Source organism: Bos indicus, chromosome 12 (genome assembly GCF_029378745.1).
Source record: "Bos indicus isolate NIAB-ARS_2022 breed Sahiwal x Tharparkar chromosome 12, NIAB-ARS_B.indTharparkar_mat_pri_1.0, whole genome shotgun sequence".
NCBI classification, from domain to species: Eukaryota; Metazoa; Chordata; class Mammalia; order Artiodactyla; family Bovidae; genus Bos; species Bos indicus.
The window spans coordinates 33,264,320-33,282,777 of record NC_091771.1 but is presented as its reverse complement, the minus strand read 5'-3'; the positions used below and the strand labels follow the sequence as shown (position 1 = coordinate 33,282,777).

At 41.4% G+C, this 18,458-nt stretch overlaps 1 protein-coding gene across 2 annotated transcripts in view; it reads left to right on the top strand.

Moving 5' to 3' along the window:
- LOC109567044 (phospholipid-transporting ATPase IB) overlaps window positions 1-18,458 on the top strand; it is a 495,212-nt gene that overhangs the window by 422,944 nt on the left and 53,810 nt on the right. For both annotated transcript variants that reach the window (XM_070800266.1, XM_070800264.1), the window contains one exon: window positions 5,835-5,923. In XM_070800266.1, coding sequence (XP_070656367.1) covers window positions 5,835-5,923 — 89 coding nt within the window. The remainder of the gene's footprint in view (window positions 1-5,834; window positions 5,924-18,458) is intronic.

The following is an 18,458-nucleotide window of genomic DNA, read 5'->3' as shown; positions in this document are numbered from 1 at the left end:
ATGCCAGCCAAGATGCTTTGAAGACTAAGACGTTGGTTTTGCTTCACAGGTACCAACCTTAGTAAGACTTGTCCTACTGAGAAATAGTAAGAACCGTGAGACCCACTCAGATCCACAGCTGTTCCAGTACTGGAGTCTAGTTTTTATGGACATGGGCACTTTGTTGTCTGTTAATTGAGACAATGCACGCCTTCTTACTGGGTCAGCACATTGCATCACCCTCTGGAACAATGACATTCCCTTGAAATAGCCCAGTTATTAAATCCATCATTGAAAAATGTTGCATTTTAAGCAGAATGGAAAAAGACAAGGTCAGAAAAGTTGCAATAGAGTAGGACTTCTGAGCTAAAACTTTCAGCTGGATTATACATATCTAAAGGCTTGCAATTTATTAAAATAAAAGTTATTGAAATGCTAGCAAAATGGTAAAGAAAATACTAGAAAATTATGAGGAGCCATTAAAGCCACTGTCTGTTGAGAATATGGATCTCAGACCACAGGAGAAGCCCTGGCACTAGAGTCAGAGAGACCTGGGTTCAGATCCTGACTTAGCCCCTTACAAGTGACCTTGAATTGGCCCTGAGCCTTAGTTGCCTCATCTGTAAAATGGGAACAATTAATGTATCTCTTGCAGGGGGTTTTTGTAGGGCTTGGAAACAATATATGTGGGAGTGCCCAGGAAGAGAGGTTTAATATAAAAGAAGAGAAGCAGAAATCAAACCCATCTCTTACACAAGCCTGAGGCAGGTGGTGTTACCTAATGAAAGTAGGAAATGCTAGGAGAGGAGTGGGGAGGTGGGAGGGTTGATTTTCGGTTACTCAGTCAGTTCAGTTTCAGATGCTCAGTCGCGTCTGATTCTTTGCAACCCCCACGGACTGCAGCACACCAGGCTTCCCTGCTGCTAAGTCGCTTCAGTCATGTCCGACTCTGTGCGACCCCATAGATGGCAGCCCACCAGGCTCCCCCGTCCCTGGGATTCTCCAGGCAAGGATACTGGAGTGGGTTGCCATTTCCTTCCATTACTAATTTCAGCTGCTAGTACACGTCTATTATTTGGGAAGCCCTTGTGGGGAATTTGGAGCTGGTGCAGGGTGTGTTGGTGGATTCTTGTGTACATACAGCAGTGTGTCCATGGAGATGAGAAGGTGCCCGCAACACACGTTGTGAATGGGTGGAGATGAGGCCCTGGAGGCATGGATGGCCCTCCTCCTTCCCCAAGTCTCTACAAAGGGACCTTGAGGTTGGTACGTACCAAGTGCTCCAAAACCTTGGAGAAGGGAAGGCAGAATAGTTGTTGCTGTGAAGTTTCTAGCTTCAAGAAATAAATTTACTTTAAAAGTAGAAAGCATAGTTTTCATTTCTCAATCTGGTCCTTGGGATGGGTCATTTGCTATTCTCAGTTTATCATGAACTGTTTATGAAGTCAAATCTTTTCTTCCTAAGACTCTTTTTTTTTTCTCTTAAAAAAATAGCAATCTGAACTTTGGTTGGAGGAGCTGTAAAAAGTAACAGCAAGAGTGAGAGAGAGAGGAAAAAACTGCAGAAGGGCTCCCTAGGGGGCTGCGGGCTGCTGCTCAGTTTCAGTTGCAGTTGTCAGAGGTAAAGAAAACAGTGGAGAAAATGTCTCATCGAGGGTCCCGGGCTGCTCTGCTCCAGGAAGGCAGCAGAGGGCTGGAGCGCAGCCAGAGGGCGGGCGGGGGCTCAGACACGGTGTCCCGCTCCAGCCCTGAGCTCACTGGCGGCTCTAAGTCATCTTACAGGCAGAGCTGTTTCCAGATCAGATGTTTGGGGGTTGGGAGAGCTAGGAAGACTTCAAGGAAGGGAGGAGTACAGGCTTATTTTTTAAGGTTTGCTCAGGGCTTTGGTGGCATGGATCGTCTGTGAGTACAGCTGACAGTGAGCTGGGTACCACAGCCCCTCAAAGGGAAGAGCTTCCACTGTCCTGGTCGTGGCTGCTTAGGGGAAATTAAGGCAGGCAGAGGGCAGTGGCCCCATGCAGGTGTCACCATCTAAAGCTTAGAGGCACAGCTCCCTCCCAGCTCTGTGTGAACCTGAAGTCCTTGCTCTGTCCACCCGCTCAACTGCTGAGAAATCACCCAGGACAGCAAGAGTTGGTATCCCGAGGCTGCTGCCCAGGGGCGAGGACTCTGCCCCTCCACCCCCAGCAAATGCTCGCGGTGACTCATGGAGGAGAAGACGACGGTGGTCCTGTCCCCAGGGGGAATCCTTCTTGTCCCTTCTGTGTCCGTTCTGAGATCCAGATCGAGAAGCACCCCTAAGAGATCCAGTGGGTTGGAAATATGGAAACCTTGATCCAGATAGGATCCACCTGAAACCTGAATCAGCGGAACTGTCGTGTGATTGAAGCCTGGTGACCCACGGCCCCTCTGTGTCCCCCTAACAACACCTGCTCCTGCCCCTCTAAGCTCCCACCTCAGGGACTGGTTATCTAATGTGTAAATAGTCTGCACACCAGACATGTATTCTTGACTGTTAAGTCCACTCTCCTTAATTAATTTCTCTCTCCATGAAACACCTCTGACAGCGGATGAGGGAGACACACATACCCTGGAGGCCCCAGGACATATCCTGTAGCATTCACTGCATCTCCAAGTTCATATGTATTTGAACACTCTGGTTTTACCAATATGGAATGATCCATTTTTCAAATCTTCAGGCGAGAATGAAGATCCAGGAAAATATGACCTTTTTATCAGGTGGTTTTCATTCTAATTTAGAATATACATGTCTTTCAGGTCACACTTGGAGTTTTAAAGATACTCTAAATGCCCAAAGGAGTGATTGCTGAGGACTTTGCTGTGAGATGAAGGACGTCCCGTTTGGGATATTTGTGTCAGCACACACATCGTATTAATTACCTGGGTCCTGTTGTCTACCTCTTCATTCATGGAGAGATGGTACCTCACCAGGTCCCTCCCAAAGGAAGCCCCTCACACCTCACACCTAGGGAGGGAGTTGGGTCCCTGGGGAGGTTGCAGTGTTGATTTTTTTCTGTAGAAAAGGACTGGGAAGGACGCTTTATGGCAAGTCCTGGCCCTCGGTGATGCACCAGGCAATCTTGGTCTCCTCCTCCAGGCAGGGGAGCAACTGCCATGGTTACCTCCTCCATGGCTATCACGGCGTCCAGAATCCACCCCACAACAGGAAACACAGACTGACCTCGCCCAACTCAGGCTCCTCCAGCCTCATTTCTAGAACCTTCTCTCATCTGTCACCATGTCCATGGGTGGCTGGACCTGAGCACCATGGACATTGTGTGTGTGTGATGAGGAGCCCACAGAAGTTTCTGCGTGCTCTAATCCCTGGCCACTTGTTTCACGGCATCCCTGATCTGTCCAGATGTGATGCTGTGCTATATTACATTTAGACCAGCTCTACCTTCTTTGGGCTCTCACCAGCTGTGGCTTCATTATCAAGTAGCTTCACGCCCAAGCCTCACTTTCCTCTAATTTACTGCAAGAGGTTCCTCTGCATTTGGTCTGTGTGCTCAGTCTTGTCCAACTCTTTGTGACCCCATGGACTGTAACCCACCAGGCTCCTCTGTCCATAGGATTTTGCAGGCAAGAATACTGGAGTGGGTTGCCATTTCCTTCTCCAGGACTCTTCCTGGCTCAGGGATCAAACTGGAATCTCTTGCATTGGCGGGTGGATTCTTCACCACTGAGCAGCCAGGGAAGCCCATGCGTTTGGCACCCAACCCGAGTCCTCCCTGGCTAAAGATGTGTTAACTGAGGGTGACTTCTTCCCAGTGGGGCTGTCAGCACATCAAAAGGATGCCTCACTCAGTAGTGTATGTGAGTGGGGAGAAGGGAGTAAGTAATGCCGTTTGTCACCTAGTCCAGTTTAATAAACCTTTTTTTTTAATGCTTGGAAGAAAAGTTATGACCAACCTAGACAGCATATTGAAAAGCAGAGACATTGCTTTGCCAACAAAGGTCCGTCTAGTCAAGGCTATGGTTTTTCCAGTGGTCATGTATAGATGTGAGAGTTGGTCTGTGAAGAAAGCTGAGTGCCGAAGAATTGATGCTTTTGAACTGTGGTGTTGGAGAAGACTCTTGAGAGTCCCTTGGACTGCAAGGAGATCCAACCAGTCCATTCTGAAAGAGATCAGCCCGGGGATTTCTTTGGAGGGAATGATGCTGAAGCTGAAACTCCAGTACTTTGGCCACCTTATGTGACGAGTTGACTCATTGGGAAAGACTCTGATGCTGGGAGGGATTGGGGGCAGGAGGAGAAGGGGACGACAGAGGACGAGATGGCTGGATGGCATCACTGACTCGATGGACATGAGTCTGAGTGAACTCCAGGAGTTGGTGATGGATAGGGAGGCCTGGCATGCTGCAGTTCATGGGGTCGCAAAGAGTCAGACACGACTGAGCAACTGAACTGAACTGAACTGAACTGAACTGAAGAGAGTAAGAACAATCTAACTAAATCTCAATTTCAATACCAATAGCTGCGCCCTTGCCAAAGATTTCAGTACCTCGAACTTAGTCAATATGTGAAAATCAAGACACTAGAAAATCTTTCTGGAGACACACCCTTAAAATCAGTTATTTCCATGACATGTTTTAACAGCTCCAAGTTTTAAAAACCAGCAACAAAACCATACTTCCAAATCCCCACATAACCTTTGTCAACTGGGTTCAAAGATTATGTTCCTCATTTCCCTCAGCCATGAGAGTTCTTACTGATGTTTCAGAACCCACTTTAAACAGCACATACATGATTGTCACCAAATGTTATTTTTACTTTTCTCAAAAAGCAGTTCCCAGCTTTATTGAGACATAGTTGACATCTAACATCGTATGTTTAAGGGGTACATACAGCATGTTGATTTGATCCACTTACGTCTTGGAAAATGATTATCATCACAGCACTAGCTAACATGTCCAGTCCATCACATAGCTGTCATTTCTATAAGATGTTATTTTTAAATGACCTGTATTCTTTGATAAATATACCAGCCGGTAATGATCCAGGATGTAGCAGTCCCAGAAATGTAGCTTTAACAAGCCCGCCTTCTGCTGCTCCATCGACCTGGGATAGGTTTAGAGGAGGAAGGTGGGACCTGCAGAAAGAACCTGGATAATTCAGCTCCTCCCTGTGGTTTGCTTGGGGTGCTGTGGCTGGGTGGGGGAGTTAAATTTTCCTTCTGTGTTTATGCTTTCTGTATGAGAAATGGGAACTAGAGATAGCCAAAGAGCTATGAACACTGCAGTGCACTCCCTCTGAGAGACCTCTGCGTGCGTTTTTCCTGACATGTGATCTCACGGTGGGTCCAGTGGTTGGTGGTCTCCATAGTCTCAGTGGATCAAGGCCTGGAGTGATGCACTGTGTTTGAGGCCCGGGAATTTTTTTTTTTTAAGGTGAGGAGATTCCAAAACAGAACATACAAAAGCCATCATATGCATCAATGTATATGGACATATACACAGCATGTAACACTTAAAGAGGCAGTGTAAATCTGGGTGGGCAGCATCGAGAGATCGCATCTCAGGTTCGGTTATGAGACTTGGTCTAATCCTGCTTCCTTTCCCACTCCCACTTCTGTTGCCGTGAAGGGGCTTGAAGTGCTTTATAAAAGAGGGAGACAAAACTTGTCAGCCTATCAGGATGGAGACAAGAGCTGATGGAGATCATGGTGAGGGGCTCTTGCCACCAGTTGGTTCTTGACATTCTTCCTGAGTGTGTATTTCAGCTTTCATTGAATTTAATAACCTTCTTTTGCTTAAGGGGCGTTTTCTACTGATTGAATTACGTTTCTCTCTCTCAGCAGTGTTAATGCATGTGTCACTTCTGGTTTTTTCAGGCAACCATGGTTCTGAGCTCTGCACACTTCTGGCTGGGACTATTTCTGGTTCCCACCGCATGTCTGATCGAAGATGTGGCATGGAGAGCGTAAGTGAGAGATAAAGTGATACCCCAGGTCTTGTCCTGTGTCCTCCATTAGTCTTCAGCAAGCCCCACCATATGGTGTTAGATGCTATGAGATTTCTGAAGTCACCAGTCTCCTGCCACCTGCAGATATAAAAGATGTTGGTTTGGTTTTTTTTTTTTTTTTTCTTTTAACCTGTGCTTCACTTTGATATGAGAATATAGTAGAAAAGTAATCAGGCTGTGTGAAGGTCAAGAGAGGTGTTGCTTGTATAGGATTATAAGGGAGAATTTCTAACTACAGATCCATTCCACCAGGGTTAAGAAGCATAACTCGAAATGCATTGATTTTTTTTTTTTAATTAGCTGTGTCGGGTCTTAGTTGCGGTACACGAGATCCTCATCGCATCATGCAGGATCTTTGTGTTGCATGAACTCTGCAGTTGTGATGTACTCAGTAGTTGCAGTGGAAGGACTCAGCTCCTCCAGGCATGTGGGATCTTAGTTCCTTGGCCAGGGATTGAACCAGCATCCCCGTATTACAAGGCAGATCCTTAACCACTGGATCACTAGACAAGACCCTCAAAATTCATTGATTTTTATCAATGCTGAGTGATCACAAATATAGTCTGGCTTTAAACTCCATGCTTAAAGGGAACTTGTGTGTATATGTTTGTCATTTCAAATCACCAAATGCTTAGAATCAAATAGTCTTTGCTTTTCCAAATTATTCCCAGTAAGAACCCTTCAAATATAATTTTCCTAAAGTGTCAGTTTACAAGTCATGAGAAGATTAATCACAATGACAAAACTATCACATAGGTTCAATAGGAAATAACTTATGCTCAATTTTTGTGTTTCAGAATATATTATTTTCTAACTATCTTATTTTACAATGTGAAAAAAAGCTACGAGGTTCCAAGATAAAATAAACTTTATTTCATCTGCAAGGAAAAGAAGGAATACTGCAAAAGAGGTCAGGTTGATTTTTGAGGTCAGGGTTAGACCTGATGACTTCTTCTGTTTCCAACTTCCCTGAAAATTGAGACTCCTGGATTGGTATTACTTTGGGCAAAGCATAATTATTTGGCGTCTCTAAGGTAGAGAATTGAGACTTGATTCCAAACCTTCCAGAAGACATCAGATTTCATTTTTCTCTCTCCCTTCCTCCCACACACAATGAGAACTGCTCCTACCTGAGAGGTAGGAATGTATTTTGAAAAAAATCTTCATCTTGGCATTATCTTGACAACCAATGATCCACAGAGAGAGAAGGTGGGAGAGATGATTTTATAACACATATTTTGGGTGTTTTCCTTTTTTCCTTCTCTTCACTAAGTTTTACAACTGTTAGTGGAAATTAAATAACTGATTTCTCAAAAACTTTATCATTATGTCCATTTTATCTGCTAAAACTGTGTTCTATAAATAGAATTGGAATCCTTGGAAATCAAACTATGATACCTAAGAAAGATGTTTTCTTAATCTTAATAAGTGAACTGAAAGAAAATCTGAGTTCTATGACTTGTGCTCATAACACAGCCCAATTATGGCACGATATATTGCCTTGCCAAATTTCTTCAGTTTTGCAAGATCATCAAGTTAGTTTTAGGTAAATAGAATGTGGTCTTGATTACATCAGATCACTTTTTAGTGTATAGTTTGAGACTAGTAACTTGATTATAAATTAATCTTGGTCTCTTTTAATTCAAATATCAAATTAATGTCATGAAAAAATTTTATTAGTTCATAATTTTTAATTAATTTGTTTTTTTATAAAATAAAAAGTGACTTTTTTTTAAAATTTTATTTTATTTTTAAACTTTAAAATATTGTATTGGTTTTGCCAAACATCGAAATGAATCTGCCACAGGTATACATGTGTTCCCCATCCTGAACCCTCCTCCCTCCTCCCTCCCCACACCATCCCTCTGGGTCGTCCCAGTGCACCAGCCCCAAGCATCCAGTATCGTGCATCGAACCCGGACTGGTGACTCGTTCCATATATGATATTATACGTATTTCAATGCCATTCTCCCAAATCATCCCACCCTCTCCCTCTCCCACAGAGTCCAAAAGACTGTCCTATACATCAGTGTCTCTTTTGCTGTCTTGTATACAGGGTTATTGTTACCATCTTTCTAAATTCCATATATATGCATTAGTATACTGTATTGGTGTTTTTCTTTCTGGCTTACTTCACTCTGTATAATAGGCTCCAGTTTAATCCACCTCATTAGACTGATTCAAATGTATTCTTTTTAATGGCTGAGTAATACTCCATTGTGTATATGTAAAACAGCTTTATTATCCATTCATCTGCTGATGGACATCTAGGTTGCTTCCATGTCCTAGCTATTATAAACAGTGCTGCGGTGAACATTGGGGTACATGTGTCTCTCTCAATTCTGCTTTCCTCAGTGTGTATGCCCAGCAGTGGGATTGCTGAATCATAAGGCAGTTCTATTTCCAGTTTTTTTAAGGAATCTCCACACTGTTCTCCATAGTGGCTGTACTAGTTTGCATTCCCACCAAGAGTGTAAGAGGGTTCCCTTTTCTCCACACCCTCTCCAGCATTTATTGCTTGTAGACTTGGATCGCAGCCATTCTGACTGGCGTGAAATGGTACCTCATAGTGGTTTTGATTTGCATTTCTCTGATAATGAGTGATGTTGAGCATCTTTTCATGTGTTTGTTAGCCATCTGTATGTCTTCTTTGGAGAAATGTCTATTTAGTTCTTTGGCCCATTTTTTGATTGGGTCATTTATTTTTCTGGAATTGAGCTGTAGGAGTTGCTTGTATATTTTTGAGATTAGTTGTTTGTCAGTTGCTTCATTTGCTATTATTTTCTCCCATTGTGAAGGCTGTCTTTTCACCTTGCTTATAATTTCCTTTGTTGTGCAGAAGCTTTTAGTTTAATTAGGTCCCATTTGTTTATTTTTGCTTTTGTTTCCAATATTGTGGGAGATGGGTCATAGAGGATCCTGCTGTGATGTCTGTCTGAGAGTGTTTTGCCTATGTTCTCCTCTAGGAGTTTTATAGTTTCTGGTCTTACGTTTAGATCTTTAATCCATTTTGAGTTTATTTTTGTGTATGGTGTTAGAAAGTGCTCTAGTTTCATTCTTTTACAAGTGGTTGACCAGTTTTCCCAGCACCATTTGTTAAAGAGATTGTCTTTAATCCATTGTATATTCTTGCCTCCTTTGTTAAAGATAAGGTGTCCATATGTGTGTGGATTTATCTCTGGGCTTTCTATTTTGTTCTATTGATCTATATTTCTGTCTTTATGCCAGTACCATACTGTCTTTATGACTGTGGCTTTGTAGTAGAGCCTGAGGTCAGGTAGGTTGATTCCTCCAGTTCCATTCTTCTTTCTCAAGATAGCTTTGGCTATTCGAGGTTTTTTGTATTTCCATACAAATTGTGAAATTATTTGTTCTAGCTCTGTGAAAAACACTGTTGGTAACTTGATAGGGATTGCATTGAATCTATAAATTGCTTTGGGTAGTATACTCATTTTCACTATATTGATTCTTCCAATCCATGAACATGGTATATTTCTCCATCTATTAGTGTCCTCTTTGATTTCTTTCACCAGTGTTTTAAAGTTTTCTATATATAGGTCTTTAGTTTCTTTAGGTAGATATATTCCTAAGTATTTTATTCTTTTCATTGCAATGGTGAATGGAATTGTTTCCTTAATTTCTCTTTCTGTTTTCTCATTATTAGTGTATAGGAATGCAAGGGATTTCTGTGTGTTGATTTTATATCCTGCAACTTTACTATAATCATTGATTAGTTCTAGTAATTTTCTGGTAGAGTCTTTAGGGTTTTCTATGTAGAGAATCATGTCATCTGCAAACAGTGAGAGTTTTACTTCTTCTTTTCCAATTTGGATTCCTTTTATTTCTTTTTCTGCTCTGATTGCTGTGGCCAAAACTATGTTGAATAGTAATGGTGAAAGTGGGCACCCTTGTCTTGTTCCTGACTTTAGAGGAAATGCTTTCAATTTTTCACCATTGAGGATAATGTTTGCTGTGGGTTTGTCATATATAGCTTTTATTATGTTGAGGTATGTTCCTTCTATTCCTGCTTTCTGGAGAGTTTTTATCATAAATGGATGTTGAATTTTATCAAAGGCTTTCTCTGCATCTATTGAGATAATCATATGGTTTTTATTTTTCAATTTGTTAATGTGGTGTATTACATTGATTGATTTGTGGATATTGAAGAATCCTTGCATCCCTGGGATAAAGCCCACTTGGTCATGGTGTATGATCTTTTTAATGTGTTGTTGGATTCTGATTGCTAGAATTTTGTTAAGGATTTTTGCATCTATGTTCATCAGTGATATTGGCCTGTAGTTTTCTGTTTTTGTGGGATCTTTGTCAGGTTTTGGAATTAGGGTGATGGTGGCCTCATAGAATGAGTTTGGAAGTTTACCTTCCTCTGCAATTTTCTGGAAGAGTTTTAGTAGGATAAGTGTTAGCTCTTCTCTAAATTTTTGGTAGAATTCAGCTGTGAAGCTGTCTGGACCTGGGCTTTTGTTTGCTGGAAGATTTTTGATTACAGTTTTAATTTCCGTGTTTGTGATGGGTCTGTTAAGATTTTCTATTTCTTCCTGGTCGAGTTTTGGAAAGTTGTACTTTTCTAAGAATTTGTCCATTTCTTCCACGTTGTCCATTTTATTGCCATATAATTGCTCATAGTAGTCTCTTATGATCCTTTGTATTTCTGTGTTGTCTGTTGTGATCTCTCCATTTTCATTTCTAATTTTATTGATTTGATTTTTCTCTCTTTGTTTCTTGATGAGTCTGGCTAATGGTTTGTCAATTTTATTTATCCTTTCAAAGAACCAGCTTTTGGCTTTGTTGATTTTTGCTATGGTCTCTTGTTTCTTTTGCATTTATTTCTGCCCTAATTTTTAAGATTTCTTTCCTTCTACTAACCCTGGGGTTCTTCATTTCTTCCTTTGCTAGTTGCTTTAGGTGTAGAGTTAGGTTATTTATTTGAATTTTTTCTTGTTTCTTGAGGTATGCCTGTATTGCTATGAACTTTCCCCTTAGGACTGCTTTTACTGTGTCCCACAGGTTTTGGGTTGTTGTGTTTTCACTTTCATTCGTTTCTATGCAAATTTTGATTTCTTTTTTGATTTCTTCTGTGATTTGTTGGTTATTCAGCAGTGTGTTGTTCAGCCTCCATATGTTGGAATTTTTAATAGTTTTTCTCCTGTAATTGAGATCTAATCTTACTGCATTGTGGTCAGAAAAGATGCTTGGAATGATTTCTATTTTTTTGAATTTACCAAGGTTAGATTTATGGCCCAGGATGTGATCTATCCTGTAGAAGGTTCCATGTGCGCTTGAGAAAAATGTGAAATTCATTGTTTTGGGATGAAATGTCCTATAGATATCAATTAGGTCTAACTCGTCCATTGTATCATTTAAAGTTTGTGTTTCCTTGTTAATTTTCTGTTTAGTTGATCTATCCATAGGTGTGAGTGGGGTATTAAAGTCTCCCACTATTATTGTGTTACTGTTAATTTCTCCTTTCTTACTTGTTAGCATTTGTCTTACATATTGTGGTGCTCCCGTGTTGGGTGCATATATATTTATAATTGTTATATCTTCTTCTTGGATTGATCCTTTGATCATTATGTAGTGACTGTCTTTGTCTCTTTTCACAGCCTTTGTTTTAAAGTCTATTTTATCTGATATGAGTATTACTACTCCTGCTTTCTTTTGGTCCCTATTTGCATGGAAAATCTTTTTCCAGCCCTTCACTTTCAGTCTGTATGTGTCCCTGTTTTGAGGTGGGTCTCTTGTAGACAGCATATGTAGGGTTCTTATTTTTGTATCCATTCAGCCAGTCTTTGTCTTTTGGTTGGGGCATTCAACCCATTTACGTTTAAGGTAATTATTGATAAGTATGATCCCGTTGCCATTTACTTTATTGTTTTGGGTTCGAATTTATACACCGTTTTTGTGTTTCCTGTCTGGAGAATATCCTTTAGTATTTGTTGGAGAGCCGGTTTGGTGGTGCTGAATTCTCTCAGCTTTTGCTTGTCTGTAAAGCTTTTGATTTCTCCTTCATATTTGAATGAGATCCTTGCTGGGTACAATAATCTGGGCTGTAGGTTATTTTCTTTCATCACTTTAAGTATGTCTTGCCATTCCCTCCTGGCTTGAAGAGTTTCTATTGAAAGATCAGCTGTTATCCTTATGGGAATTCCCTTGTGTGTTATTTGTTGTTTTTCCCTTGCTCCTTTTAATATTTGTTCTTTGTGTTTGATCTTTGTTAATTTGATTAATATATGTCTTGGGGTGTTTCGCCTTGGGTTTATCCTGTTTGGGACTCTGGGTTTCTTGGACTTGAGTGATTATTTCCTTCCCCATTTTAGGGAAGTTTTCAACTATTATCTCCTCAAGTATTTTCTCATGGTCTTTCTTTTTGTCTTCTTCTTCTGGGACCCCTATGATTCGGATGTTGTAGCGTTTAATATTGTCCTGGAGGTCTCTGAGATTGTCCTCATTTCTTTTAATTCGTTTTTCTTTTTTCCTCTCTGATTCATTTATTTCTACCATTCTATCTTCTAATTCACTAATCCTATCTTCTGCCTCTGTTATTCTACTATTTGTTGCCTCCAGAGTGTTTTTGATTTCATTTATTGCATTATTCATTATATATTGACTCTTTTTTATTTCTTCTAGGTCCTTGTTAAACCTTTCTTGCATCTTCTCAATCCTTGTCTCCAGGCTATTTATCTGTGATTCCATTTTGATTTCAAGATTTTGGATCAATTTCACTATCATTATTCGGAATTCTTTATCAGGTAGATTCCCTATCTCTTCCTCTTTCGTTTGGTTTGGTGGGCATCTATCCTGTTCCTTTATCTGCTGGGTATTCCTCTGTCTCTTCATCTTGTTTAAATTGCTGAGTTTGGGGTGGCCTTTCTGTATTCTGGCAGTTTGTGGAGTTCTCTTTATTGTGGCATTTCTTCGCTGTGTGTGGGTTTGTACAGGTGGCTTGTCAAGGTTTCTTAGTTAGGGAAGCTTGTGTCGGTGTTCTGGTGGGTGGAGCTGGATTTCTTCTCTCTGGAGTGCAATGAAGTGTCCAGTAATGAGTCATGAGATGTCTTTGGTTTTGGGGTGACTTTGGGCAGCCTGTATCTTGGAGCTCAGGGCTGTGTTCCTGTGTTGCTGGAGAATTTGCTTGGTATGTCTTGCCCTGGAACTTGTTGGCCCTTGTGTGGTGCTTGGTTTCAGTGTCAGTATGGAGGCGTTTGATGCGCTCCTGTCAATTAATGATCCCTGGAGTCAGGAGTTCCCTGGAGTCAGGGTTTGGACTTAAGCCTCCTGCTTCCAGTTATCGGTCTTATTTTTACAGTAGTTTCAAAACTTCAGCACCATTGATAAAACATCTACGTTAAAGATGAAAAGTTTCTCCACCATGAGGGTCACCCAGAGAGGTTCACAGCATTACATGGAGAAGAGAAAAGGGAGGAGGGAATTAGAGGTGACCCGAATGAGATGAGGTGGAATGAAGAGGAGAGAGTGGGCTAGCCAGTATTCACTTCCTTATGTGCACTCCACAACTGGACCACTCAGAGATGTTCACAGAGTTATACAGAGAAGAGAAGAAGGAGGAAGGAGACAGAGGTGGCCAGGAGGATAAAAGGGGGAAATGAAAAGGAGGGAGACAGATCCAGCCAGTAATCAGTTCCCTAAGTGTTCTCCACCGTCTGGAACACACAGAAACTCACAGAGTTGGGTAGAGTAGAGAGGGGTTAGGGAGGAGACACAGGTGGCCTGGTGGAGAAAAAGGAGAGTCCAAAGGGAGAGAGAGCAATCAAGCCAGTAATCTCACTCCCTAGTGAAAAATGGGTACTGAAGATTGGGTTCTTAAAGGTACAAAATTGGTAACAAATACATAAAAGCAAAAATTAAAAATCCAGAGTAGAGTTTGGAGTTTCAAAAATACAATGTTAAAGAAAAGAAGAAGGAAAAGAAAGAAAGAAACAAACAAAAACAAAGTCGCAAAAATTATAAAGAAAATATAGGTACAAAATTGATAACAAATCCCAAAAAGCATAAATTAAAAATCTAGAGTAGAGTTTGGAATTTTAGATATACAATGTTATATAAAAGAAGAGAAAGAAAGAGGAAAAAAAAAAGTCACAAAAATTATAAAAAAAAATATATAGGTACAAAATTGATAACAAATACCAAAAAGCTAAAATTAAAAATGTAGAGTAGAAATTGGAATTTCAAAAATACAATGTTAAAGAAAAGAAGAAGAAGAAAAAAAACAAGGTCACAAAAATTATAAAAAATATATATTTGAAGTTTGCTTTAAAAAAAATAGGGTCTTTTTTCTTTGCAAAGTAATAGGTTATAAAAGTGAAAATTAAAGGAATAATAGAGGACTTAAAATTTTTTTTTTAATTAAAAGAAAGAAAGAAAGAAAGAATGATCATAAAAATAGTAAAAATATATCTAGGACTTTCTCTGGTTTTGTTGTGAGTATTGTAGGGTCGGTTCATTTTCGGCTAGTTCCTTGGTCCAACTTATATTTCTCAAGATCTATAGGCCCCTTCCTATGTAGTCTGTACTAACCACAGGGTTTTAATCTATTGCCTGTAGCTTCCAAGGTGGTTCCCTCTGTTATAGCTTCTTCTGTTTGCTGGTCTCTTCAGTGTCTGGTTTCCACCCTGACACAAAGGGGACGGTGGTAGACACTTTTTTTTTTTTTTTTTTTTAGGCTCATTTGTTCAGTCGCGCTGTGGGGAGGGAGGGACACTGCATTCAAATAACACTTGAGTGTGCTCGCAGTGCCTCAGCCACACTGGATCTGCCCCTGCTCACGGCGTGTGTAGCCTCCCTGCCCACACTGCTCACTCTAGGTTGCTCCGCCGGGAACCATCCGGGGCCAGCCCTGGGCTGCTTGCACCTCCCGGGTCCAAGCCGCTCAGATTCAGGCACTTGGGTAGTCCTCAGAGGCGCAGACTCGGTTGGGCCTGCATTTTGTGCCCTTCCCAGGTCCGAGCAGCTCAGGTGATGAGGTGTTTGGCGAGCGCAATTGCTGTGACTTATCGCCTCCCCACCGCTCCGTTATCTGGGTATACAACCGGAGCACCTTCTCAGGCGGATGTTGACCGTCCAGAGCCCCAGGAAGTCTTAGTTAGCAAAGAAGCCTGCTTACAGTTTTATAGATAATGTCTCTCTGGGGCTGCGATTGCCCCCTTCCGGCTCTGGCTGCCTGTCACCGGAGGGGGATGGTCTGCAGCTGGCTATCTCTGTTCAGTCCTTTGTTCTGTGCGCGGGCCTGGCGGTGTCTTAGGTTAGGGCTGGCTTTTCGCGTGGTAGATATCCCACAGTCTGGTTTGCTAGCCCAAGTTATTTCGCTCAGATAGTGCTCGGGGTATTCAGTCCAGATCCTTACTCTAAGCGATGCAGCCCACGCCACGCCTCCCTGCCCAGACCCCGCTGTGGCGTGTGCAGGTGTCTGCGCTGCTTCTCCGCTGGGCGAGTTACTGTAGGGCTGGCAATCTGCAGGTTTTAATTGTTTATTTATTTTTCCTCCCTGTTATGTTGCCCTCTGTGCTTCCAAGGCTCGGCACAGATTCGGCAGTGAGAAGGTTTCCTGGTGTTTGGAAACTTCTCTCTTTTTAAGACTCCCTTCCCTGGACGGAACTCCGTCCCTCCCTCTTTTGTCTCTTTTTTTGTCTTTTATATTTTTTCCTACCTCCTTTCGAAGACTTGGGTTGCTTTTCTGGGTGCCTGATGTTCTCTGCCGGCATTCAGAAGTTGTTTTGTGGAATTTACTCGGCGTTTAAATGTTCTTTTGATGAATTTGTGGGGGGGGGGGAGTGTTCTCCCTGTCCTACTCCTCCGCCATCTTAGCTCCTCTTTATTTTTAATTGAAGGATAATTGCTTTACAATATTGTGTTGGTTTCGGCCATACATTTTTGCTGAGACTGATATATTTGCTAAGTGAGATGCTGGCAGGAGTATCTTTCTACCATTTCAAAAAAGAGTATTTGCAGATTGTAATATCTCTGCTGCCGCCTCTGTTTTCTGAATCATTTCTAATACATTTGAAGGGAGAGTTCCCAGTCTGCGTGAAGCAAATTATCTATCCTCTCCAAACGGATTTTTTTTTTTGTGGGGGGCCGGGGGGTGGTTCCTGGCACTGTCAAATTAGTGCTATTTACATTTTAACAAGGACACTGCTTCCAGCTCCACCATTTGGAAAGGGAAGTCACTTCTTTCCAAGGGGGTTGCCAGCCAGGTAGGAGCAGGAAAGGCCCCTCTGAATTCCAGACCCATCTCCTGAAATGCATTTTTGTCTCATTTAATTTGGATTGTATGGCATGGATAGCCTCTGGTCCAGAGTGTTTGCCTAAAATATATAACCAATAATACATAGTTAATGTATAAACTATACTTATCCCTCTCCTCAAAAGCAAGAATTTGGCAAGTTTCTTTGGACATTTTGCTTCTGATCAAGGAGTCCATCTTTTATCTCCTATTATACTCCCAGCCTGAAATATTTATTGTTGAGTCAAGTAAATTCAGGGCCTTCCCTGATATCTTAGCTGGTAAAGAATCCGCCTGCAGTGTGGGAGGTCTGGGTTCGATCCCTGGGTTGAGAAGATCCCCTGGAGAAGGGAAAGGCTACCCACTCCAGTATTCTGGCCTGGAGAATTCCATGGACTATACAGTCCTTGGGGTCACAAAGAGTCAGACACGACTGAGTGACTTTCACTTCACTTCACTTCAAGTAAATTCAGAGGCTTCTCCCAGGGAAACTGTATTATGAGTTGCTTACCTCTAATGAGGCCATGATACTTACCTGTCATTTCTCTTTCTTCAGCTTTACAAAGCTGTCCTGTTTTTCCTTCCTACACACTGAACAAAAATATTAATCCCAATTGTGCAGAAAATTGCCCGTCATTTGGTTCAGATTGTAGAATGTTTCTTGTCACGTGATGTGCCAGGCTGCACCCTGGACTCTGGAGAAGAGAGCTTGAGTGACATCACAGGGAGTCAGGGGGCAGCTGGAGGGCTGGCTCTGATGAATCAGCTTGAGGCAGTGTCTGGAACCTCTGTAAATTTGCTGTGATTTTTTCTTCTTGCCTTGGGCCAGTCTTAAGACATTTTAGTTTGATTTTGAGATTTGGTGGTTAACTCTATTTTGAAAACACTTTTAAATTCCAGCTCAAAGCAGTCCTGCCTTTTAACATACAGTGAGTCCCTTACATACAAATGAATTCCATTCCAAGAACATGTTTGCTAAATCCAATTTGTTCATACGTCCAACAAAGTTAGCCTAGGTACCCAACTATAAATAACATAACCAGCTATATGGTACTGTAGTGATCTATAGTTCTTTTAACACAAGTAATACATAAAAAAAATAAAAAATAAAAGATTTTTAATCTTACAGTACAGTACCTAGTAGTACAATAGCAGGCACACAGGGGCTGGCATCGAGTGAACAGACAAGAAGACTTATTGACCGGCAGAGGGAGAGGAGGTGGGAGGAGAATCGTCAGCAGCAGGAGACGGAGGACCAGCTGCAGTGGCCCTCACACCTGACATGGATGGAGCAGGTGCTGGCTCCGTGCTGGAACCAGATACACATTCTCATCTTTGAAAGTTCGCAACTTGAAGGTTCGTATGTAGGGGACTTAATTGTGCATTTCTGTGCACGCAGGTTGCTCTGTCTTCCTGCATTTTCCCTCTTTCTTTGCCCAGTCTCTCTCCCATTTCAGGACCTGCACTGTTAAGCATAAGGAAGAAAAAACAGCATGAGGCAATTTGGTGATTTTTTTTCAGTGAAGTCTATCAAATTTCTGAATGAAAATCCATTATTGAACTATGTTAAGGCAGATTTGGACATTGCAAAAAACTTCTTCTGTTACCCTGTTAACCAGAATTTTCATGAGGGACTAAACTAACACATCTTTTATTAAAATAATTGATGATAGATGCTACCTGGCTAATGAATATTTTTATTAGATGCATGCAGTTTAAATTGTCCAGAACTACTTTAATATCCTTTAGCTCACGTGCTTCCAAAAATGTTTACCCATGACTGCATTCTTAGGTAAGCTGCCATGTACTTATGCTCATAAAGCAACAATTCACTTATGTTGCTTTATAAAAATAATATAAAGCCCAAGGCCACAGGACTCAGGGACCCATCTCTTTTTATCTAACTGTATCTCCTGTACCTTACCAGTCAGCACGCAGTACATTCAGGAAGTCCAGAATGACTTCATTTCCTTATTATAATCCCAGATAGGCAGTTAAGTGGAAATAAAAAGTAATAAGAAATTTCTGTGTACAACAGGGCCTTGATTTAAAAACAAAAAAAAAAACCTTCCAACCAGACTAATTTCTTTTGAGGCACATTATATTTACATTTTCATCCACATTTAGAATCTAATGTTTCCTTCTGACTTGTTCTCCTTCCATAAGGAAAAAAAAGAAAAGGAGTCCAGGAAAAAAAAAATTCAGAAATAAGAAGAAGAAAAGTTCAGGGTTTTAGGC